Below are 19,604 nucleotides of genomic sequence, written 5' to 3'. Positions count from 1 at the left end.
GTCGATGGGCCTGAGGAGGATGTACGGGGCCGTTGTACGGGCAGGTCTCGGCGGCGCCCTGGACTCCGCGCGGCGGCCGCGCGCCCTCCGACCGTAACTGCGCGGACGTGGAGGCTCGCAGGCAGCTGCTTGTCTCGTCGCCACGCCTCGCGAGTGCGCGCCCAGGGCAGCAGCGCCGAAACCCGTCGCGCAGCTGGCAGCTGCGTCTTGAAGGAAACGCCGCCCCCGCACCGAACAAGTGTGCTCCGCCAGCCGACGCTGCCTTTTCTCTTTCACAGAACGACGACGAATCTGCCGACGTTGCCGCGGCGCCCGCGGAATCAAAGCCAAGAAGGAATCGCACCGCGTCGCATCGTTTGTGCCTTGACCTTTCAGACCATCGAAGCGTCGCTACACTGCTGCCTTGTGAGTGCCAGCGCGTGTCAAATGTACGCTCGGTTCTGGCGGATTAGCTTGGTACTGAGCGGTACAACCGTTGCGATCGTTCGCGAGCGAGGTAGCTGAGCTTGCGCGCTGATCCGGCAGACCGCTGAACCGAATGCGAATCCGTGTAGTTCAGGTTGCAGGCATAAGATTCGCGAACCAGAACAAGCAGCAGGATGAAGAGCAAATTTAAAGATTACGCGATCTATGCTGGCAGGCAAGACTTTCATGATGACACTGGACTTCGAAGAGTGATTTGCAGTGTGATGTATAACCAGAACAATGGCGCAAGAAGCAGGGGATCGATGAACAAAGCCCCCTCGCGAGAACAGCAATGGGGGAATATCAGTCGGCTGCGTTCAAAACATAGGCAAGGGAAAATTCAGTGGAAGAATTACTCAGTGGTTTCTCATAGCTATACGACGATACATTGTGCGGTTAGTCTTAACTTTGAGAGCTTAGACAACTGGGGATTTAAAATACGTGGCATGTTTTATTCCTTGGTTTTGCAAGATATAGCGTGATTCGTATAAGCGCGGCTGCCCGTCACGGGCAGCACCAGCTAGGTACTTGCAATGAAGCTGACGCTAGAAGAGTGTGCCCTTGTTCAACCTTATTGCAGCAGTCTTGCGATGAGTAAGCTTTGAACAAAACAAGCTGGAAAAAAGTGACTCGCAGCGTATAGGGAAGCGCACGGCTGTCAAGTGAAAGGGCGCGTCTTTGTGAACTTTGCAAATGTTCTCCTGGTAAACCTAGCTGAGCGGGAAAAAAATATTACTTCGACGCGCTAGCATATGTGTAGCAGTTTGAGTGACGCACTTTCATTTATGGTTAAATGTTGTCGCTCGACGCTATACACTTAGCCGACGATGGTTCGCAAAGACGCCCCACTGGGTCGAAAAAGAAAGAAAGAAAGAAAGAAAGAAAGAAAGAAAGAAAGAAAGAAAAAAAGAAAAAATTCTAGAGGTGGCCATGGCCAGCATAACAAGAAAGGATCACAAACAAGCGTTACCTTTTCAATTAAAAATTTAATTCTGGGGTCTTACGTGCCAAGCTCACGATCTGATTATGAGGCAAGCCGTGGTGAAGCCACTATGCGACCATGGTGGGTCTTTATTATTTGTTGTTGTTGTTTTGTTTCCGCTGTGTTACGCGATGTTGTTTTCGTTGCGTATGTTTCTTACCAGTACTGGTCGTCTAACTTGTTTCCGATGGTACAGCATGATTTTCTTTCGATTTCTTACACCTCTTTAAAAGCAGCCGGAGCCCCAAAATTATTTTTCGTTCAACGCAAGACTTGGCTGAAACTCAAGCAATGTTTTGACATGCGCATAAATATATATAAAACGAAAGAGTAAGGGCAAGAGACATACATATATAGTGTATAGCACGCCATAACAATACAACAAGAGTTGGCACATGTACCTAAATCTTACGAAATAAGCAAGTCTGTTCTTGTCTCAGACACTGCTGTGTATGTCATTGCTCATCCTGTCACTGTGTTGGGCTAACCTATATAGAACGTTTCCTCACCCCCGAATTCTCAGTGAATACTCCACCTACAGGAGAGCGTCTACACTGGCGGCAACCGTTTGAAGCGACAAGGCTGTTCTTAATGATCACCCACTCCCCTTTATTTCAATTCTTATCCTCACACCAACACCCGCCGTGGTGGCATAGTGGCATTGCCATTGCGCTGCGAAACCCAGGCGCGGGATCAAATCCCGGCCGCGGCGACCCCAACTCGATGGGGGCGAAATACAAAAACGCCTGTGTACCGTCCATTGGATGCACGTTAAAGAATCCCAGGTGGTCAAATTACTCCGGTGTCCCCTAATACGGCGTGTGTCATAATCATATCGTGGCTTTGGCACGTAAAACACATTAATTTAATTTAGTTTTGATCATCATACTAACGCGTGCTGCGCCTCTGCAGGCCTACGCTCCGTCTCACTAACTCCGTGCCGTTCAGCGAAGGCTAGGGCTCGTGTCCGCCAATCATGTAACGAGATGCGGCTGCGTGTTCTAAGAAAAGATGGCTCGCCCATTGTGCGCCACTAATCCTTTTGTGAAGCTTCCAATTATTCCGCGTCGCGCGGGTGGCTCTCAAAGCCGTATGATGGCGGCGCCCTTCTTCTGGTTGTCTGCTCTGGAGTTGGTGTGACGTAGTCTAGGGGACATTTGAGTGTGGTGTGGAGACTAATAGTCAGGTTACCTAATGAGGCTCTCTCAATTTCCACTGCGATATGAGTTATCAACTCTGGGAAACGGGTCCCACATGTCCTGTCCTCCCTTACGTCATGCAGTCCGTTTGTGCACATCTTTTTATTTTATCCATTTATTTATCCACATTTTATCCCAATGGGATATACAGAGTTCCATTTGTCGCTAATTCTGAAGACGTACCGAATAGCTTATTAGTGAGCCAGCAGAATGTGTGAGAGCTACTTTTCTATATATAGGCAAAGCAGAATCTTGCGCTCTGCTAGCGATTTACAAAATTGCTGGTTTTCTGCTCTCACACTCTGATCTCGCCACCGCAGGAGACAATGATGTGAAGCAATACATTTAAATATATGTTGCAAGGAAGACGTTTAGGAGCAAGCTAACAAAAGAAGCTAACATTCTGACCATTCTGATCATCGCTGAGCGAATTTCCGGAAAAGATGTGTTTATGGCCGCAACCTGTCGACTTCACCATACCCCTCTCTCGTTCTGTTTATTTCCCGTCTTCCTTACCCCAGTGTGGAGTAGCAAACCGAACGTTCATCTGTTCGGCTTCCCCGTTTTTCCTCCTCCTTGCTCTCTCTTTCTCTCTCTTTCGCTTTCCACCTTTTTGTGTTTTTTTTTTTCAAACTCCCTTTTTTTTTTCTTTATCACCGACACCCTGCTCCGTGCACATTTTGCCGGGTATGTACACATATACTGTTCTACACATGACCGGAGAGACCGAATCGGGGCCGCCAGCTTTTGCGCCTGTCGTCTGCTTGTGCTCCGTCGCACACGGGGTCCCGACCGACGGTGGCAGCTGCTTCTCGTCACCTGCACAAGTGGCCGCGGCTGCTCGCGTTTAAGGGACTAACTTATTCGGGGCGCAGCGACCGCTCACTGAAGTTTCATTGCCCGCCGAAGCGCCGCCGTGCATCTTGTTGGTTTTGCTTGCTGTACCGCGTGGCGCCGCAGCGCAGTTCCAAGGTATATATATACGTATAACCGTTTCGTTTGGTGTGTGCTCGAGCATGTGCAGTTCTGGATTACACTGGTGTTCAATACGACGTTTGCTACTGACATCCACTTGCCTTCCTATACGAAGCAAACGACCTCTTCTAAAACCGCGCCGCTTAGCGTCGAAGTGACTTTGGAGATTGATTGTTTTGAAGGAAGCATAATAGCAAGAAGAAAAAAAAAACAGAAACGTAAACGAAAGTGATACATTGGCCGACACCTTTCATGTACGTCTTCTCGCTATGCTATCTTTAAGAATGCAAATCGAACGCCTCTTTCGGCAGCCAGTAATTTTAAAGGTCAGAACAGCATCATCGATCTTACTTCTTCGCTCCCCTTTCATATTTTGCGTGATGTGTGGATTTATGCCAACTTTATTTTGCTTCTTCTGAGGCGCCCTTGGTGCCGCTCGACTTAAGTGCTCATTGGTAAAGTTCGTTTTTCAATTGACCATTTGGTTCCGAAAAAAATTTACTTCACTTACTCTAGGAAAGATAACGTCGCAGATATATAGTAGGCGCATCACGCTCTCGTCAAATCCTTAGCTCCTCCTTGCGCCGCTATCGTGACAGACACCGCTGTAATATCCGCCCCAGCAGCTTCCCGATGACGTGATCGAGTGTAACCGCCGTGCACCGATAGCCAGCGTCCTTGATCATAGATTTCATAAAACAACTATATTTAGCAAGTCAGTCTCTTTGAAAAAAGAAATGTGTTTTCTTTTTTCAGTTTCTCTACGTGCTTGGACCACGTGACAAGCTTTTCTTCTTCGCTTCAGAGTGAGGTAGAGAAGATGACTCCCAGGACGGGCTTCTTCAAGTGCTCTCTCCAGAGAGGCACTCGCTACTCAGCTGTCATAACACTGGTGAGTTCTATTAAAGGCAAGATCACATACGTCACAAAGCGTTTACAACCTGTGCCGATCACCCTAAAGGGATACCAAAGAGATTCACGCAATCAGTTTAAACTGATAAAGCATCCTGTCAAAACTTTATTTTCGTTAGTTTTGCTGTAATAGGCAGCGTTACCAGATCACTCCAACGACAGTTCACCAAATTGGCCTTCGTAATAGCCCAGCAGTAGCCGAAGAGTGAAAATATTAAGCAGCCCAGAAGTAGCCAAAAAATTTGTGTTTTCTTATGAGATGATTCCAGGTTATTAAATTACTTTCCTTAAGGGAATCTGCGCATTAGTTTCTTTCATGGATACTAGGAGGCCGAGATTTCTACAGAGGCTTGTGCCACTTAATGAGCCCCCAAGAAGGCGCAAAATAAATATCCTATTCTTGCAAAGGCATATTTGTTAGGTCAGGGTTACTCGCCCTGAGGTTTTATTGTGGCTTCATCTGGGAGTCTGAAAGAGGCATTCAAAATACATGCGTATTTTATATGCGGACACAAAATGTCATGTCTCACTCTCCCCCTGCACTCGCACTCGCAGCACTGCTTCAAAAAGCGCAGCTATGCAGACTCGCAGGCAAATTTATGATAAGGTAAATGAGGACTTCATGAGAAATGCAGTCTCTTTTCTAAAAAAAGAAGAAAGAAATCACTTGAAAGAAAAACAAACAAAGGTTGTCACTCAATAAACGGGCTGAGCAATGGTATGTATTCAGCATAGTTATCGCTAATGACAATTTCACAATAAACAACGCAACACAATACACGAAACAATACAATAGGTTACACGACAAATTACAGTGCAGTAGATGGCAGCTGCACCTCAGAAACAAGGATGTTAACAAATTGGCGACTAGAACTTTGCTAACTTATCAACTAAGCATGGTACTTAGTGATTGGCAGCCACACATATGGTTTGCCACATTTTTGCTGCCGCCTAATTTGGTATGCGATGCACAATTTCAAATGATCATCCGGTAAAATGGTGATGTGGCATCCGCCCCCTCCTCAGCGTATCTTGCTTAGTGTCTCAAGGGTAGCCGAGCTGTAAAGAGTCGGGGGTTAGTTCTCAGAAAGAAATATAGCCCAAATGCAGTCACATATCCAAAAGAAAAGTTCTGTTTCCAACTCGCTTGAGAAGTAGCCCAATTTGGCTATTAGCCCAGTCTTGTAACCCTGGCTTAGATTGATTATTAGAACAGGAAATGAAGGTCCGAGTTCTCTTTTACCATAATTGTTTATAGTTTATTTCTCTAGTGTCTCTCTAAGGCACAGCTTGGTATGTCTTAAGGCTTTGTATCTATCTTTTCCTTTGTGTCGTTAATAATGGTGCGTGCGTGCGTGCGTGCGTGTGTGTGTGCGTGTGTGCGTGTGTGTGTGTGTGTGTGTGTGTGTGTGTGTGCGTGTGCGTGTGCGTGTGTGTGTGTGTGTGTGTGTGTGTGTGTGTGTGTGTGTGTGTGTTAACTTAACCGCAATACACACGTGCACTACGTGAAATTACACAGCGACTCACAGCTCTAGGAAGCACAAAACAGCCACGAAAGAAGGGCAACACAACAGGAGTTTGTACATATGAATTTCCGCAGTATTCACCATAAGGTGACGAAAAGCGCATCATCTCGTAGATGACACCAGACGAACTTACAATAACACTATGGCGTTACATTTAAGACGACGAAATCAAAAATCGCCCCGAGAACACAGCATCGCGTGCCAAGTAACTCTCAGCGATGAGGCGAACCCAATCGCTTTGCATTGTTAAGAGAAACGATGTGCTATGAAGTATGAATTTTATCGCGATTACATGCCAAGAAAACGGCGGAAATTACTAAACGAAAGCTTGGAAAAGACAACTAGGCATGTTGTAAGTCCGCGGGTAATACTGGCAGTTTTACTGTAATGTACCTAAGCAAGCACAGAGTTACCCAAAAAACGCACTTTCAGCAACGTTTTTTAAATGCGAGATGGTTGCATTCGCACGAAATTCTTTTAGGCCACACGGAACAACACGATGCCACGTGGTTCAATGCAGAAAGCATTTCACAACACAACGAACAGGTCATCAAAGTTTTGTTGTGCTGATTAACATCGAGACGAAAATATCATTTGTGCTTGGGGACCGGCAAAAGACGATCAAGGAACTTGTTCCAAGTGCTCAGCACCTGTGACAACGTCAGGGGCTCGACACCTGCTTTGGATGCGACTCGGAACGCGGGCGATCAGACTTAAGACTTAATTACATAAGACTTAAGAAACCTTGACCGTTGGGTGATGGATAAAAACTTTGCAAAGAAACTGCTGCAGTTTTTTCAAGATGCAGAGTTGGAAGCTTTTGTTTAAACTTTGTTGTATTCTTTATGCCTTGCAGCAAATCCTGTCGAATCAAATATTCAACAAAAAAATTGCTTCTCTTGATAATGCAATATTCCTTGAAAAGGAAAGTGCGCTCGTTCCAAGCAATTCCACGCCAGTCAGAAGTTGTATGCGTATGAATTGCATGCTTCCAAAGCAATTACTTAACGCATTTAATCACAAGAACAACCGCTGTGTAATGGCATGAGGCGTCACAAGGCGAAGTGGTTGCCTCACTCTCTCAGCTGTGATGGGAATAACACAGCCTCGGCAGGCCATGGGTCAGCTGTAGCAGGTCTGAATGCGCACAGGGGCGCCGGGTTCAGTGATCCCGGCTGACGTTCGCTCGCGTAACTTGTTTCGCCCGCAGCTGTTCAGGACAAAACGTAAGGGTACAGATACATCGGGGCTGTTCGGGAGCTGAATATGCCCATTGAAAAGCTAATCCCGGACCCCGACGACAATGTTCGCCTCTGGCATGCGATTCAATTGTTTAATAAATAAGGAATGTTGGGTTATATTACATAGCCATTAAGTCTTATTTCGGTCCTTGTATTTTTACATTTAAGCGAGCAAGTCTCATAGACGTCTAATAGCAAAACCGAAATTTTGGCGAGTTCGTATAGGTTGACGATACGTAAGTGTATAGCGCAGGAAGACGAAGTACAAGAAAGAAGCAGTGATGAGTGATGATGTGTGTCTCTTTCTTCCACTTGTTCTGTGTATCTTCTTCTTTTTTTTTTTGCGCTAGTGCTAAACATGGATGTCTAATGTGCTATATCCATGTAAGCTAATTCTACTTATAAATTTATAATTTATTATTATAGCTTGTGCTTGGTGCAAAGTATAGCCTAATTTATCTTTAGTCGCGCCACAAGACACAGCTTAATAAGCAGTCGGACCAAACGAACAAACTTACGTCACTTCCCTCCCAGGACAACCAAAAAGCTTCTGTCCCCTCCACGCTAAATCAGCTTAAAGGAGCCAAATGACCAACCATTCACGGGATAAAATGTTTCAAGACTAAGTTTGACACCAGCCCCTTCCCTTGCGCAGAGTAGCAAGCCAGATACTCCACTTTCCGGCCGACCTCTCTGACTTTTCCGGTCAATGAACCGGTCAATGACATCAGCCGTCATCTGCACAGAGAGCATTAAGAGTCTGCATAAATTTGACTCGGGAAAGCATGTGATTGTGAGTGGCCTTCTCTAATTGCGCGGGGATCAGGTCGCGCCACAAAACCTCGTTTCCTTTTGTTCATCTCGTTTTTCTCATTTCTGCTTCCCTCAATGGAAGGTAGCCGACGGGGCTCGACCGTGGCTAACCTCGACGTCGTTCTTTGATCACCTTCTCTCTCTCATCGAGACGGTAACGTGATTTAGTTAAACAAGCGAAGCATATACGCTAGTCTTCGCACCAGTGAACCACCCTCGAGGCGAGTCGACCACTTGACCCGATGTTCTCTGTTCGTCTCGTTTCAGTTCTCGACGAGCCTGCTGTTCGTCACCTACATGATCTCGCTGTACCGGCAGCAAGGCTTCCTCGAATCTATCAACAGGTCCCTGGGATTCGACGTGACACGTGAGCGTGCGACCCACTTTTGCCACTTGCGCACCGCGGTGCCTCGCTCGCGCGCGTGCTCTCAGGATTGGTTCGCACGATGCAGTGCACCGCAAACGTCGACTCGACCTTTCTCTTTGTGTTTTGCCGACGTCGTATACGTGGGCTACGATTTCCCGAGAGAAATCAACCGCGGGCTGGCAAACTCGGAAATGCGCGTGCATTTGTTGAATGAGGTTGAGGTCGTTCCGAGTACGACCGAGGACACGGTTAAGAACAGCTCTGCCACGCACACGACGGCAAGCCTCTGCTTGTTGTTGTCACCGTCGCCTTACGGTAGTGTAGTTAAGACACGTAGTCGACAAATAGCGCACAAACATTTAACATGCTCCTTGAAGGCCCCTTCACTCTTAACCGAAAGTACAGTTTTTTGTTGTTGTTGTCTTTCTTTTTTTTTTTTTGCTCCGACGCTTTCAATTTTCTCGCTGCACGTGCTTTTGATATAGATCAACGCCATCTGTAGACAAGAGACTTGGAAACTCGCAGAGCGAGAAGAAAGTTTAGTGAGAGGAAAGGGCGAAAGAGAACGCTACCACTTATTACTTTGCAGTTATGGCCCGGAGTTTTCGTCGCTAATCACGCAGTGCTGAAATTATGAACTTCAGGAGTACATTCTCGTAAACAACCTGGAACGCAGGGAAGACGAGATACGAAGAATTAAGGCGACACACAACACAGCTTCATCGCTCGTCTTTCGTGCGCTCGAAGCTGCTTACGAGAATGAAATACCAGCTGGTCCACCTCTCCATCCTATGATAGAAGAGTAAACGTGCGTCTATACAAGAACTAATCATGTGACTTTGCTCTCAAGGTAATGACTCTCAGATACTAACGACAGCTTTCACTCCTTTACTTGCACCTTGATGATTTCCCCAGAACTCGTTCGGTCCCTTGATAAGCGTCGCCGCTTGCCTGCCAGTTTTCCCTTTTGGATGCATGGACCCACTAGACTGACGTCATGGTCCCGGAATTCTATAGGCCTCGATCGTCATGTTTGGACGTTGGTCTAATTGTATGTATGGGCTCATAATGGATACATATAAAGTCTGCGTAACAGCAGTGATGACGATCGGCTAGTCATGCGTGGTCTACACTTATTAACACCTTTTTGGGCAATAAGTCAACGAAGGAGTTTTTTTGTTGTTGTTCCCCTGTAAGAATAAAAACTAAAGGGAAGAAGCGAAAATAACCATTACTAACTGTTATTTTGCATTTCTTAGAAGAAATCCTGACAGAGCAGAAGCAGCGAAATGCTTCAGAGGTGTTTTTACGCAGAAAAAAAAGGGGGGGGAGGGGCTGGGGGAAAGAGTTTTGCCTCGCTTTTGCCGCTATAATAATAAATATTTTTATGCCCCGAAGAAGTGCAGACTAGAACTTCAAGTTTAGAAGTCTGCTAATTTGGATTGACACAGAAAAACAGCGCGCGAGAGAAATAGCGCCGTAGTTTCTTGTTCGTTCTTTCTCTATAGCATTTCTTCTTCCTGCGTCAAATGAAAACACCGTACTGAAAGATTACCAGTACAAGACAAGTATATGCGGATTCGCTGTTTCTTTTTATTGCGATACATTTAAGGTTTCACGACTAGCATCTGGTCGCGAAGTATGCGCCTAGCAAGAACTTACACGGCGCCGTGCACCCATATATGTTCGCATGCCTCTGCAGCCGCTTCGCCAGTCGTGGAGTTCATGGCCATGTTGGGCTTCGGCCTGATCCTGCTCTTCGAGATGATGTCCTCCTGGCTAGCCATCAAGGCAACCACACTGGTGCGTCAACTGTGCCACTTTTCCTTATGACTGTCTCGCTACCTCTCTCAGCTGGCCTTGTTTGCCAATGCACACTCTCCAATCAACGTGACACGTCTACAGTGATCTCGGACTTTCGTGGTAATCCTTTCGCTAAACCTCACTAAAAAGCGTGAAGAGAGCCCGTTTATACTGTACGACGCAGATGTGAAAGCTATGTTGATGCAATCCATGGGTAATTAGATCGCCGTTATTATACGCGCCGTCTCAATTATTTTCTTAAAACATCAATGAAGCGCACAGCACACAGCGCGAAGGCAAAAAAAAAAAAAACAGTGTGATCGCATACGGGGTGTTGTCTTGGTTTTCTATATTATGTGGCCTTCGTCATCACTTCACGAAAGAATGTGGAATACTCGCTAATGCATATTTGTTCACCATGTTCTTATACGTTCTGGCGGCAATGGTGGCTGCTTTGCCGGCTCCAAAAGCGCGTCTATGGAGCCAAAATTGAATGACTGGTCAGTGATTTCCGCGTTTCTGGCTGTGCTTCCGCAGGAAAGTCGCTGGCTCCTGCTACCCTTCATAGGACTCACGACTTGCGGCATCGTGTCGCCAGCACTCATGTCGGCAGTTATCGTGCTCTCCTGCCGCCGCTATCAGACCGTGAGTTCAATTAGCAGGTTCTCTCATAGCGTTTAGAACGGTTGGTTGATGTCGCCGTTTATAAGAGCGTTGTTTTAGTATGCTCCCGTAACTAAGTTTTTCGAAGTTTATTTCTCTTATACCATTGCATCTTCCTGATCTAGGTGCCGTTACCCCTCAACACCCTAATACCGGTTCTGTTCATCGTCTTGACTAGGGTACGTTGCTTCTCTACATATCTCGTTTTCTCTGTTAAAGGGACAATAAAGAGAAAAGAGCTGCGAGTGCTCTATTGCAGATACAGTTAACCTATTCTCACATTCATAATTTCGTATCTCGCAGACATACTTCCTGTTGGTGAGCGTGTCCTACTACCGAGAGCTCCAGGAGCACGAGTCGCGCCAAGAGGAGACCCTGCCTTCAGTGGCGTCCCAGGTACCGCAGCTGCACATCGACGACCTGCCTCCGCACAAGCGGCTGCCGCCCTTCCTGCTCGATTACCTGCAGAAGCCGCCTCCATACGAAGGATACGACGACGAGGCACGCGTACAGGAAGACCCCAAGAGTGGGATTGGCATGCGCCTGTACATGTGAACATGCATGGTTGAAGTGCTTGTAGCGGCATGTCGTCCTTGCCACAAGGAAGAGGAGACAGACGATGACCTTGTACGCAAAATTTTGTACATAGCTCCAAGGTACAGCGCTTGATCTCATCGTATGGCACGCCCAGAACTGTCTTCGAGCAAACCTGCGTCAGACCAGACTTCGCAACAGGATGGAGAAAATGTCAAAAACAAGGAAGCCCCGTAACTGAGTGCGATATTATATACCGTGTGTTCCAGTTAACGTTAGCCAAGCTGCTCAACGAAAAAAAAAATTAAATAACGGTGCGAGGCACGAGTTTAAGACCTAGGATGTTCAGTCGTCAGAGGTCTGACGACCGAATACCGTGGATCTCAAAATCTTGCACCGTTTACAGCAAAAGCTTTACTAACCGCATCGAGCCGAGTTTCGCCGTCGCCAGCAATTTGACCTTCATTTGACCGCAGCTGAACCTTGGTAACGCATCACGTGACTCGCCGCGCCGAGCTCCGCCGCCGCTGCCGGCTTGGCGCATGCGCTCTCCGCAGCTGGGTCGCCGCCTGACCACGTGACTCGCCGCGCGCCTGACTAAGAGGAGCGCCGCGCTCGCCTAGTCTGCGCGAGCTCGGCCATATGGATGAGAGCGAAGCCGGGCCGTCTCCTCTGAGCATTCCGTGGGGGCGGGAGGCTTTGAGCCGTCATCGCTAAGCAGCGCCTGACGACGCCGCGGATATCGCCCGGCGAGCTGCTTCACTGGAGAGGGTCCGGAATGCAGCAGGTGTCGCACCGTCGAGATAAATGTAGAGACCGCGTTCGCATCCTGTCCGTTTGTGCATCGACTACACCGTGGCTTCGACGCATGCCCGTGTTCGCGGCGTCTCTTTGCATGTCTAGCATTTGCGCTTTCCCTGTGGCACAACAGCCGTCGCACCGTCGAACGATGCGTGTCAACCCAAGCCTAATCCCAGTCATGTCTAGCCACCGACCTAGGCACAGCCGTCATACCTGACTTAACGATGATTGTATACCTAAGTATATTAATTACACCCAGATCAATGGTTAACCAAATGAAACCAAGACTTAACCAAGCTAAACCAAGCTTTCGCTTTGCATATCCAGGGTTAGCTGAGCTAAGCCGCAGCCTATTTTTTTACATATCTTTTAAACAGCTTGGTTAACGATAGCTGGGACATCTTATATATTATGTGCATATGTTGGATCATAAGTACATTTCGTTCGGTAAAGCTGGTTCCCGATGGAAAATAGCAGCAAAAGAGCGCACCTGGGAGAAGTTCGTCATTTGAAAAACCCTCCTGCAGTACTCTGCTTGACATCGCCAAATTATAGTAATTCCTGTCACTTCAGCTACTACGTACAAGTACAGTCACTACGAGACAGTACAGAACGCGGAACAGAACGCTATATTTACTTGTATACGTGTTTTTCCGCACATGAATTTGATTCAAGTTTGCTCGAAGAGCTTTGGGTTCGCACAGACGCATCTGGCTGTGTTTATCGCCTTTCTCAATTGGGCACTGACGGCAGCACAATTCGTCACGTACGCGTTTTGTCTTCTTGTATGTCTTGCTATATATAGGGTAACCACACGCATCGTATTTCCAACTCTTCTTGAACGTGGCGTCGCCACGCGTCGACGAGTCTGTTTTTCGCTGTACGCCTACTTCACTGTCATCATGCACAACCGAAACGTGTTTACTGCGAATATTGTTTTAAAGTGAACCCCTGTGGTATGCATTCCGGTCATGGTGGTAGCATGTACTGTATAGTACTCCCGCGCGACCCACATACGCTGACGTCGGAAATACGTTGCGTGCCGTCGCCGTTTTAGTTTTGTTTTTCTCCTTCAACTCATCCATCAGTAGGGGCCATCACTGGGTTAGATCAACGAATCAGAAATTAGGAAATCGACTACCGTCTTTGTCCTCCGTGCAAAGGCTTGCCCTTGTTGTATATATAGCTGCCTGCGATACACGACAGGCGATTCTCCTGTGCTTTCTTTACGCGCCCCCTTTCTCTTTAGGAAAGTCTGCTATTGATCAAGAAGCATCGTGGCAAGGCGTCGTCTATGAGCTTTAGCTGTTCGCCTACATATACCCTTTTTTTTTTTTTTATTTGTGCTTCTCCTTGTATCTGGAGGGGGAGGGCAGGGGAGTGGAGTAGTGATTACTGGATGAAATCAGCGTTAACTAGTACTTCACTTTATAGTAAAACCTCAACTGCGGTATACAAGTCGGGGAGAGTGGGGAAATGGAGAAGAGGACAGGTAGAGTTCCGAACATGGCCAGCTCGATGGCAGGGTGAAAGTACTGACGGGAGAAGTCCCGTCAGTACTTTCGTCCAGCGGCGTCTTTCAGTGTGGGTCTACTCGCACGTACGCTCCGCGCGGACCTCTTCAATCCGCTGTCCGCACGGATCGGCTGAAGAGGTCTGCCTCCTCCGTGAAGTCAAGGGCGGCCTGGAATGCGCTTGCGGAGTTTTATTTCTCCACCCATCTCGCTCCGTTCTCTATTTTACCGCGGCCGCTGGTCACGCGTTCGTCGCGTGGTGGCCGCATGTCGCTTTGCACACGCGTTGCGCCAACATGAAAGGAAAAGACACCGAATTTGTGATCAAAGCCGTTGACTTTCCTTGTGTATGCTCGCAATGAGAAAAATGTTGCGTGAGCGGGATTCTTCAACAGGCGAACAACATGAGAAATAGCAGTGAGTGAGGTGTTGACTTGCACGGTTTCAAGAATCGCTATTTCAAGGCAGATGAAGTGTTCGCTTTTATATTGGCTAAGCGTACGTACCTTAATTCGCTTGTGTTTGCCCAGTGCACTCATACACACCTGTGTCGCGGTTACAGAGCCAGCCGATTGGGTGTCAATGCCGCCATCGTCAGCGCTCAGACATACCAGCAAAGCGCCTCATTCATTTTGTTCTTGCCGTGGGAAGTCCTATATATACAATTGAACTGAGCAGTCGAGAGCGGCAAACTCTTGTCACAAAATTATATTATGGCATTCTCGATGGCCTCCTTTTGACTCTTTCCATAGATCGCACTCCCTCACATTTTCATTTATTGATGCCAGTTGGCATGGCAATTCCCTTCGATCATTATGAGCGGCGAAGCGGCGTGAGCGCAAAGACCAACGCTTGGGATACCTATACAACTCTTGTTATCGTGCTTGTGTTGTTTCGCCGCGACTAATGTCCAACGAAATAGACCTGACGAAGCGTCTCACTAATCTTCTGCGCACGTGCAACTATGTAGAACTGATACCGCGTGAAAAAGTGGGAAGTGGATTTGAACATTTTTTTTTAGTGCTCCAAGATGCCCTCCTCGAGAAAATAGGAAACGAAAAAGAAACGAAGGGAAGAAGAGCACAATTTCGCACCTATTTACTTAACATGACAACTCTTCCATTCTGTCTTCATCACAAAACTCTTGGCCAAAGCAACACCCTCTTTCACACATGCACTGTGAACGTCTAAAAAGGAGTCGAATAAAGGGCCCGAGAAACGTGTATAGACCCTTGTCATTTATTTAAGGGATGCCTGCATGCGAAACGCCCCTACAACGATGAGGACGGCAGTTCGTACAGCAGCTTTGTTGAACAGGCGAAGAACGAGTTTGTCAGTACTGGCAGGGCCAGTTAAAGGGCGCCGGAGTGCGAAATCGAATGGCACAAGTGGGATAAGCTAAAGCAACATGAAAGCAAAACCCGCAAATAATTCTCGGGAAAAAAAAGAAGAGTGAATGAATGAATTAATTAATAGTAGTAGTAGTGCAACAACAGCAGCAAGACAGCGCGCATGCTGTTCGCATATCCGGAGAAAGGTAAGTGCAGCATGCTGCGTGATTCCCACATCGCGTATTAAAGTATACATAAATATATGCTGGTACAACAGGGCGCCGTGTATTCGAGACACACAGCGAACTTTCGAAGGCAAGCTTTAGTCGAGAATAGCACATACAATAAAAAAGACATACATTGAAGCAGAAACGGAACGTTCTATATGTAACTTGAACTGCCAAATGCATTTTTCGTGAAAAAAGAAAGCACGAACTCTTGTGTGGCCGAAAAGGCAATTGTTAAATGTCTGCAAGACAAAAAAAAAAAAAAATCATTTCCGAAAAAAGAAAAAAGAAAGACGCTGCAAGAAAACTTTCTTTCTTCAATTTTCGCTTGCAAGTGTTACCATATCCTTTTCTTCTGCTTATGACGTACAGTGCGAAAACAACGGCCCAAGCTCGCGGGCAGAGCTTGAATCGTTCAAAATATGCCGAACGCGACGCAACGAGTCGTTTTCTGTTGCATTTGTCCGATACATATGCACTCTGTGTCATTGTCCTGCACTGAATAGCGTCAGTTGCGAAAACAAGACGCAGAACAGCACCGAAATGAGAATCACATCGCGCAGGTACGTACGTGCCCGCATTCGAAGGTGCGCGAGCAGCGGGGCAGGGAAAGAAAAGAAAGAGAAAGACCGAAGATTGGGCGAGCAGGTGCCGTGAGTCACGCGAACGTTATAACTCAATCACGTGTTGTGAACGCGTGCTATAGCGTCGCCGTGTCGCACTTCTGCGTTCCGTCCAGCACTTCGTGCAGTTGTTTGCGCCTGCGACATATTCTGGAACCATGGACAGCCAGAGCACGGAATCTACCTTGATCAGCAGGTGCGTCTTTCTTGTGTGTCGCTACGTGAGCGGTGTGGGTGTTTTTTTGAAATGTTTACCCGGCTAGGTTCACTCAAACGACGCTGGTGTGTCAACCATTTGCCGTGCATGTTTCAAGCGCACGCGATCGCATTCTAAAGAAAAGAGGGGACTTGAACTTACGCGGCTTGAAATGTGGCATTGTGCTTGTCTACTGCAACGTTCCAAGAGCAGCTGATGCAACGAGTGCTTCGATTATTCTGCTTCAATCTATGTAGGGATGGGTCCGTGTCTTACTCAAAGTCTCCGAAGAACAAACCAAGTCCCATCAAGTAAGTGTTCGGACACCAAGTTCGAAGGAGCGGTCGAGTGCGAGCGCGCTCCAGTCTTTGCACTGAACACCTGAGGTCGTCGCATAGAATAAGTAGAGAGAGAGGGAGGTGGGGGAGGGGGGTACTAATGGCAATGCTGCAACTCGGAGGCTGAGTGTGCAGGCTTCACGGAAATTCAACTTCGCCAATTCCTTGCCTCTGTAATTTATTTGTATGCATTACCAAAATTCAACTTTGTTTACCTTTTGAATGGACGAACCTGGCAGAAAGGATGGGGGCGAGGAAGTATGAAATTTCTGCGAACGACGGTTGTTGTTGCCGTCAGGGATGACATGCGGACAATATGTCCGCATATTGACATAGTGACAAGGTGTACCATATACGGTACACCTTGTCGCTACAGCTGCAGAGTATTGCATATTGATCTTTTTTTTTTTCCGCGTTAAGCGTTTTGTACGCGAAAATTAGCGTTTTGGTTATACATTTTGCTGTACCAATTAATTAAACAGAATGATACCGGCATCTAAACTGCGTTTTCTTCTGGTTGGGACGATAGAAAGGTCGCAGCTATATAAACATGGAGCGTACGTCAAATTTCGAACACACACTAGCTTTTAATGCATTTTCAGCATTTTTTTTTTGTTGCAATACCCATTATACAGACGCTTGATGTACGTACATTTGTGCCGTTGCCGTTGGCGTAGTCGTGCTGTCACAGTATCGAGACGCATGTTCGGTTCACGCGTGGAGCGTTCGAATGTCTCCAGAGTCGCGCAGTGCGTAATTGGCTACAAAAGCGACCAAGCCAAGTGGACACACCATTCAGCCCCGCTGAATCGGCTCTGCAGCAGAGCAAGGGCAGCGTCCCACCTTCTGCTACTGGCATGAGCCTTTTGTGCACAAACATTAGCGTGGATTGCTGCCGTGCGACCGTGCGCTCGTTCCAGTGCTCCCGCGTTCGTAGCCGTCATTTAGTAATTAAGAAACACAGACGTAACCAATTTTAGCGAAGCTGGTAAGGGCTATTTCCCCCAATATTGTGTCCGTGTATGGACAAAACTCCCAATACGTGGGCCGATCCCAAAGATAGTGCAATGCCGGGCCGCCGCGGCGGAGGTGAAGCAGGCGTTCAACACTCCCCATACGTGGACCGGTCCTGAAGATAGTGCAATGCCGGGCCGATCCGCGGCGGACGTGAACCATGCGGCACTCCCCATATGTGCGTAGATCACGAAGATAGTGAAATGCCAGGTCGACCTGCGGCGGAGGTGCAGTTTTAAGGGGCCCACATACACAGCTTCGCTGGTCATCCTTCTTCACAGAGTGGAAGGGCACTGTTCTTTTTTTCCTTTGGCTTCTAAGTGCGTGTTCTTTTTAAAGCGTAAACATTCTTTGGCGAGTACCCCAGCAAAATCTACCTGTCCCATGACGCCATATATCTGCAAAATAAATGCATAATTGGTTCACACATGTAATCGTTATCACAATGTAGTAGTAGATCATTGGTAACGTTCGAAAAAACAAACAAAAAAGAAAATCTTCTGACCGGGATTCGTACCATGGTCCGCAGCGTGACAGGCAGATGTTATGCCACAACGCAAGGTCGTGGGTTCGACTCCCAACAAAGGTAACGCGTTCGACTGCCTTAATTCGCTATACCTTAATTAACTTCGCCTAAATTAGCACCAAATGTCGTGGACTCTACTCCAACCAATGGCCATGGGCTTGCCATCGGTGGCCACTCAAACATCGACAACTGCGCCGGATTTTCCGCCTCATTAGCCATATACATGTAATGCTTTCGCATTAATATAGGCATAATTGGTCAAGTTAGCACATGTAATCGTTATAATAGTGGATGATTGGCAGCGATGGGTAGATGTGCATAAGCTAGCTAAATAAGTAAGCAAAAGCGAAGTAGCAATCGAGTAAAAGAATGCTTACGCATTGGTAGTCAATTCTCAGAATTTCCGTAGTATTCTTTTTCTTTTTTCTTTTATATTGTTTACCAGGAGGCCTGGCACGGGGGATTCTTGCCTAGGGGAGCGTAGCGACCCGGGGCGCAGAGCGGGGAGGCGGTTAGCTTTAGCGGTCGCAGAAAAAGGAAAACGTAGGACACTATAACCGCTCGTACGCGCTGCAGCGAACTTCTCCCACATCATCTACCTCAAACAATGTATCAGCCACATTTAGAAAACGAGACACTTGTGGACGCACGTACATTTAGGGATTCCTAGCTAATGTTAGCCAAGCTGTTCAGCTAAAAAAGAAAAGAAAAGAGAAAGAAAATTTTAAGAACACGGTGCAAGTTACGATATTAAAACCGATGGTGCTCGGTTGCCAGAATTCTTGCGATCGAACACCGTAGGTCTTACTGTATCTTGCGCAGTGTTTATTAAATATTGTTTTCACTGAACAGCTTGGCTAACGCTGGCTGGGACAAAGCTACCAAGTGTTACTTTCCCTACCTTTTCTTCGGATGTCTCGACACCCGCAGCTGTATGTATATTCTCGACTAGCATTCTGGCTCCACAAAGTATGACGTCTCTTCAAAAAAAAAAAAAAAAAAATTATTCATATACTGTGCAACATACACTCAAGGTCTACGCCCACCTATGCGACTACACGACGCCGCGCAACGAAACAAAACCTTGTGGATAAAAATGCGCATGCTTTCGGACCCAAATGAATAGCATTCCCACAGTATCTTGCGCCAAGGGAATTATTAACGCAAGGCACTCTTTACCTATGCTGTTCCTTATAGCAAAATATATCCCCGATACCAACGTTGACGCCTAGTAGTTTTGGTTCCGGTTCTGGTATAAAAATTTATGTGGCTCGCTGTAAGTTGAAAGTACAGAATCCATAGTCAACTGAAGCCACAAATGCAGCCAGACGCGAATGACTGCATTGGACATCGCGGCCTGTCTCATCTACCGCTTGTTTATGTTGCTATGATGTTTGTCGTTGGATGTAAAGTGCGGAATATACCGGAAATGCCTGTTTAAGACGTACTAATACATTGGTAAGCGGTTAACTTCATTATGGAAGTACAGCGTGACGAAAAGCAGAGCGTTGAAGCTCTTGTCGGTTGCTAGTGGGCGTCGCAGATGTTGCCGCA

At 47.1% G+C, this 19,604-nt stretch overlaps 2 protein-coding genes across 5 annotated transcripts in view; both read left to right on the top strand.

Annotated features, from left to right (window-relative positions):
• Positions 1–200: 200 nt before the first annotated feature.
• On the top strand, positions 201–15,018 carry LOC126521495 (uncharacterized). The gene is made up of 7 exons (XM_055066039.2): positions 201–405; positions 4,378–4,513; positions 8,381–8,480; positions 10,183–10,283; positions 10,821–10,928; positions 11,072–11,125; positions 11,250–15,018. Exons 2-7 carry the CDS (start codon positions 4,442–4,444, stop codon positions 11,499–11,501), a joined length of 687 nt encoding a protein of 228 aa, XP_054922014.1. The 5' UTR covers positions 201–405; positions 4,378–4,441; the 3' UTR covers positions 11,502–15,018.
• A 96-nt stretch (positions 15,019–15,114) lies between these two features.
• Positions 15,115–19,604, top strand: part of LOC126521482 (myotubularin-related protein 9) — a 43,521-nt gene continuing 39,031 nt past the window's right edge. For 2 of the 4 annotated variants that reach the window (XM_055066037.2, XM_055066036.2), the window contains exon 1: positions 15,115–16,483. In XM_055066037.2, the coding sequence (XP_054922012.1) occupies positions 16,389–16,483 (95 nt within the window). In that variant the 5' untranslated portion in view covers positions 15,115–16,388. Of the gene's footprint in view, positions 16,484–16,599; positions 19,509–19,604 lie in introns of those variants that run through there. The other 2 variants (XM_050170190.3, XM_050170192.3) reach the window with 2 other exon arrangements.

This window comes from Dermacentor andersoni, chromosome 6 (genome assembly GCF_023375885.2).
Source record: "Dermacentor andersoni chromosome 6, qqDerAnde1_hic_scaffold, whole genome shotgun sequence".
NCBI classification, from domain to species: domain Eukaryota; kingdom Metazoa; phylum Arthropoda; class Arachnida; order Ixodida; family Ixodidae; genus Dermacentor; species Dermacentor andersoni.
Note: the sequence above shows the minus strand (reverse complement) of the source record. Positions and strands in the feature narration are given on the sequence as shown.

Bases quoted from the DNA above. Each gene is read 5' to 3' on its own strand.
- LOC126521495 (XM_055066039.2), top strand. From the start codon at position 4,442: ATGACTCCCAGGACGGGCTTCTTCAAGTGCTCTCTCCAGAGAGGCACT. The intron at 10,284-10,820 runs GTGCGTCAACTG...GTGCTTCCGCAG, and splicing joins CCATCAAGGCAACCACACTG to GAAAGTCGCTGGCTCCTGCT. The intron at 11,126-11,249 runs GTACGTTGCTTC...CGTATCTCGCAG, and splicing joins TGTTCATCGTCTTGACTAGG to ACATACTTCCTGTTGGTGAG.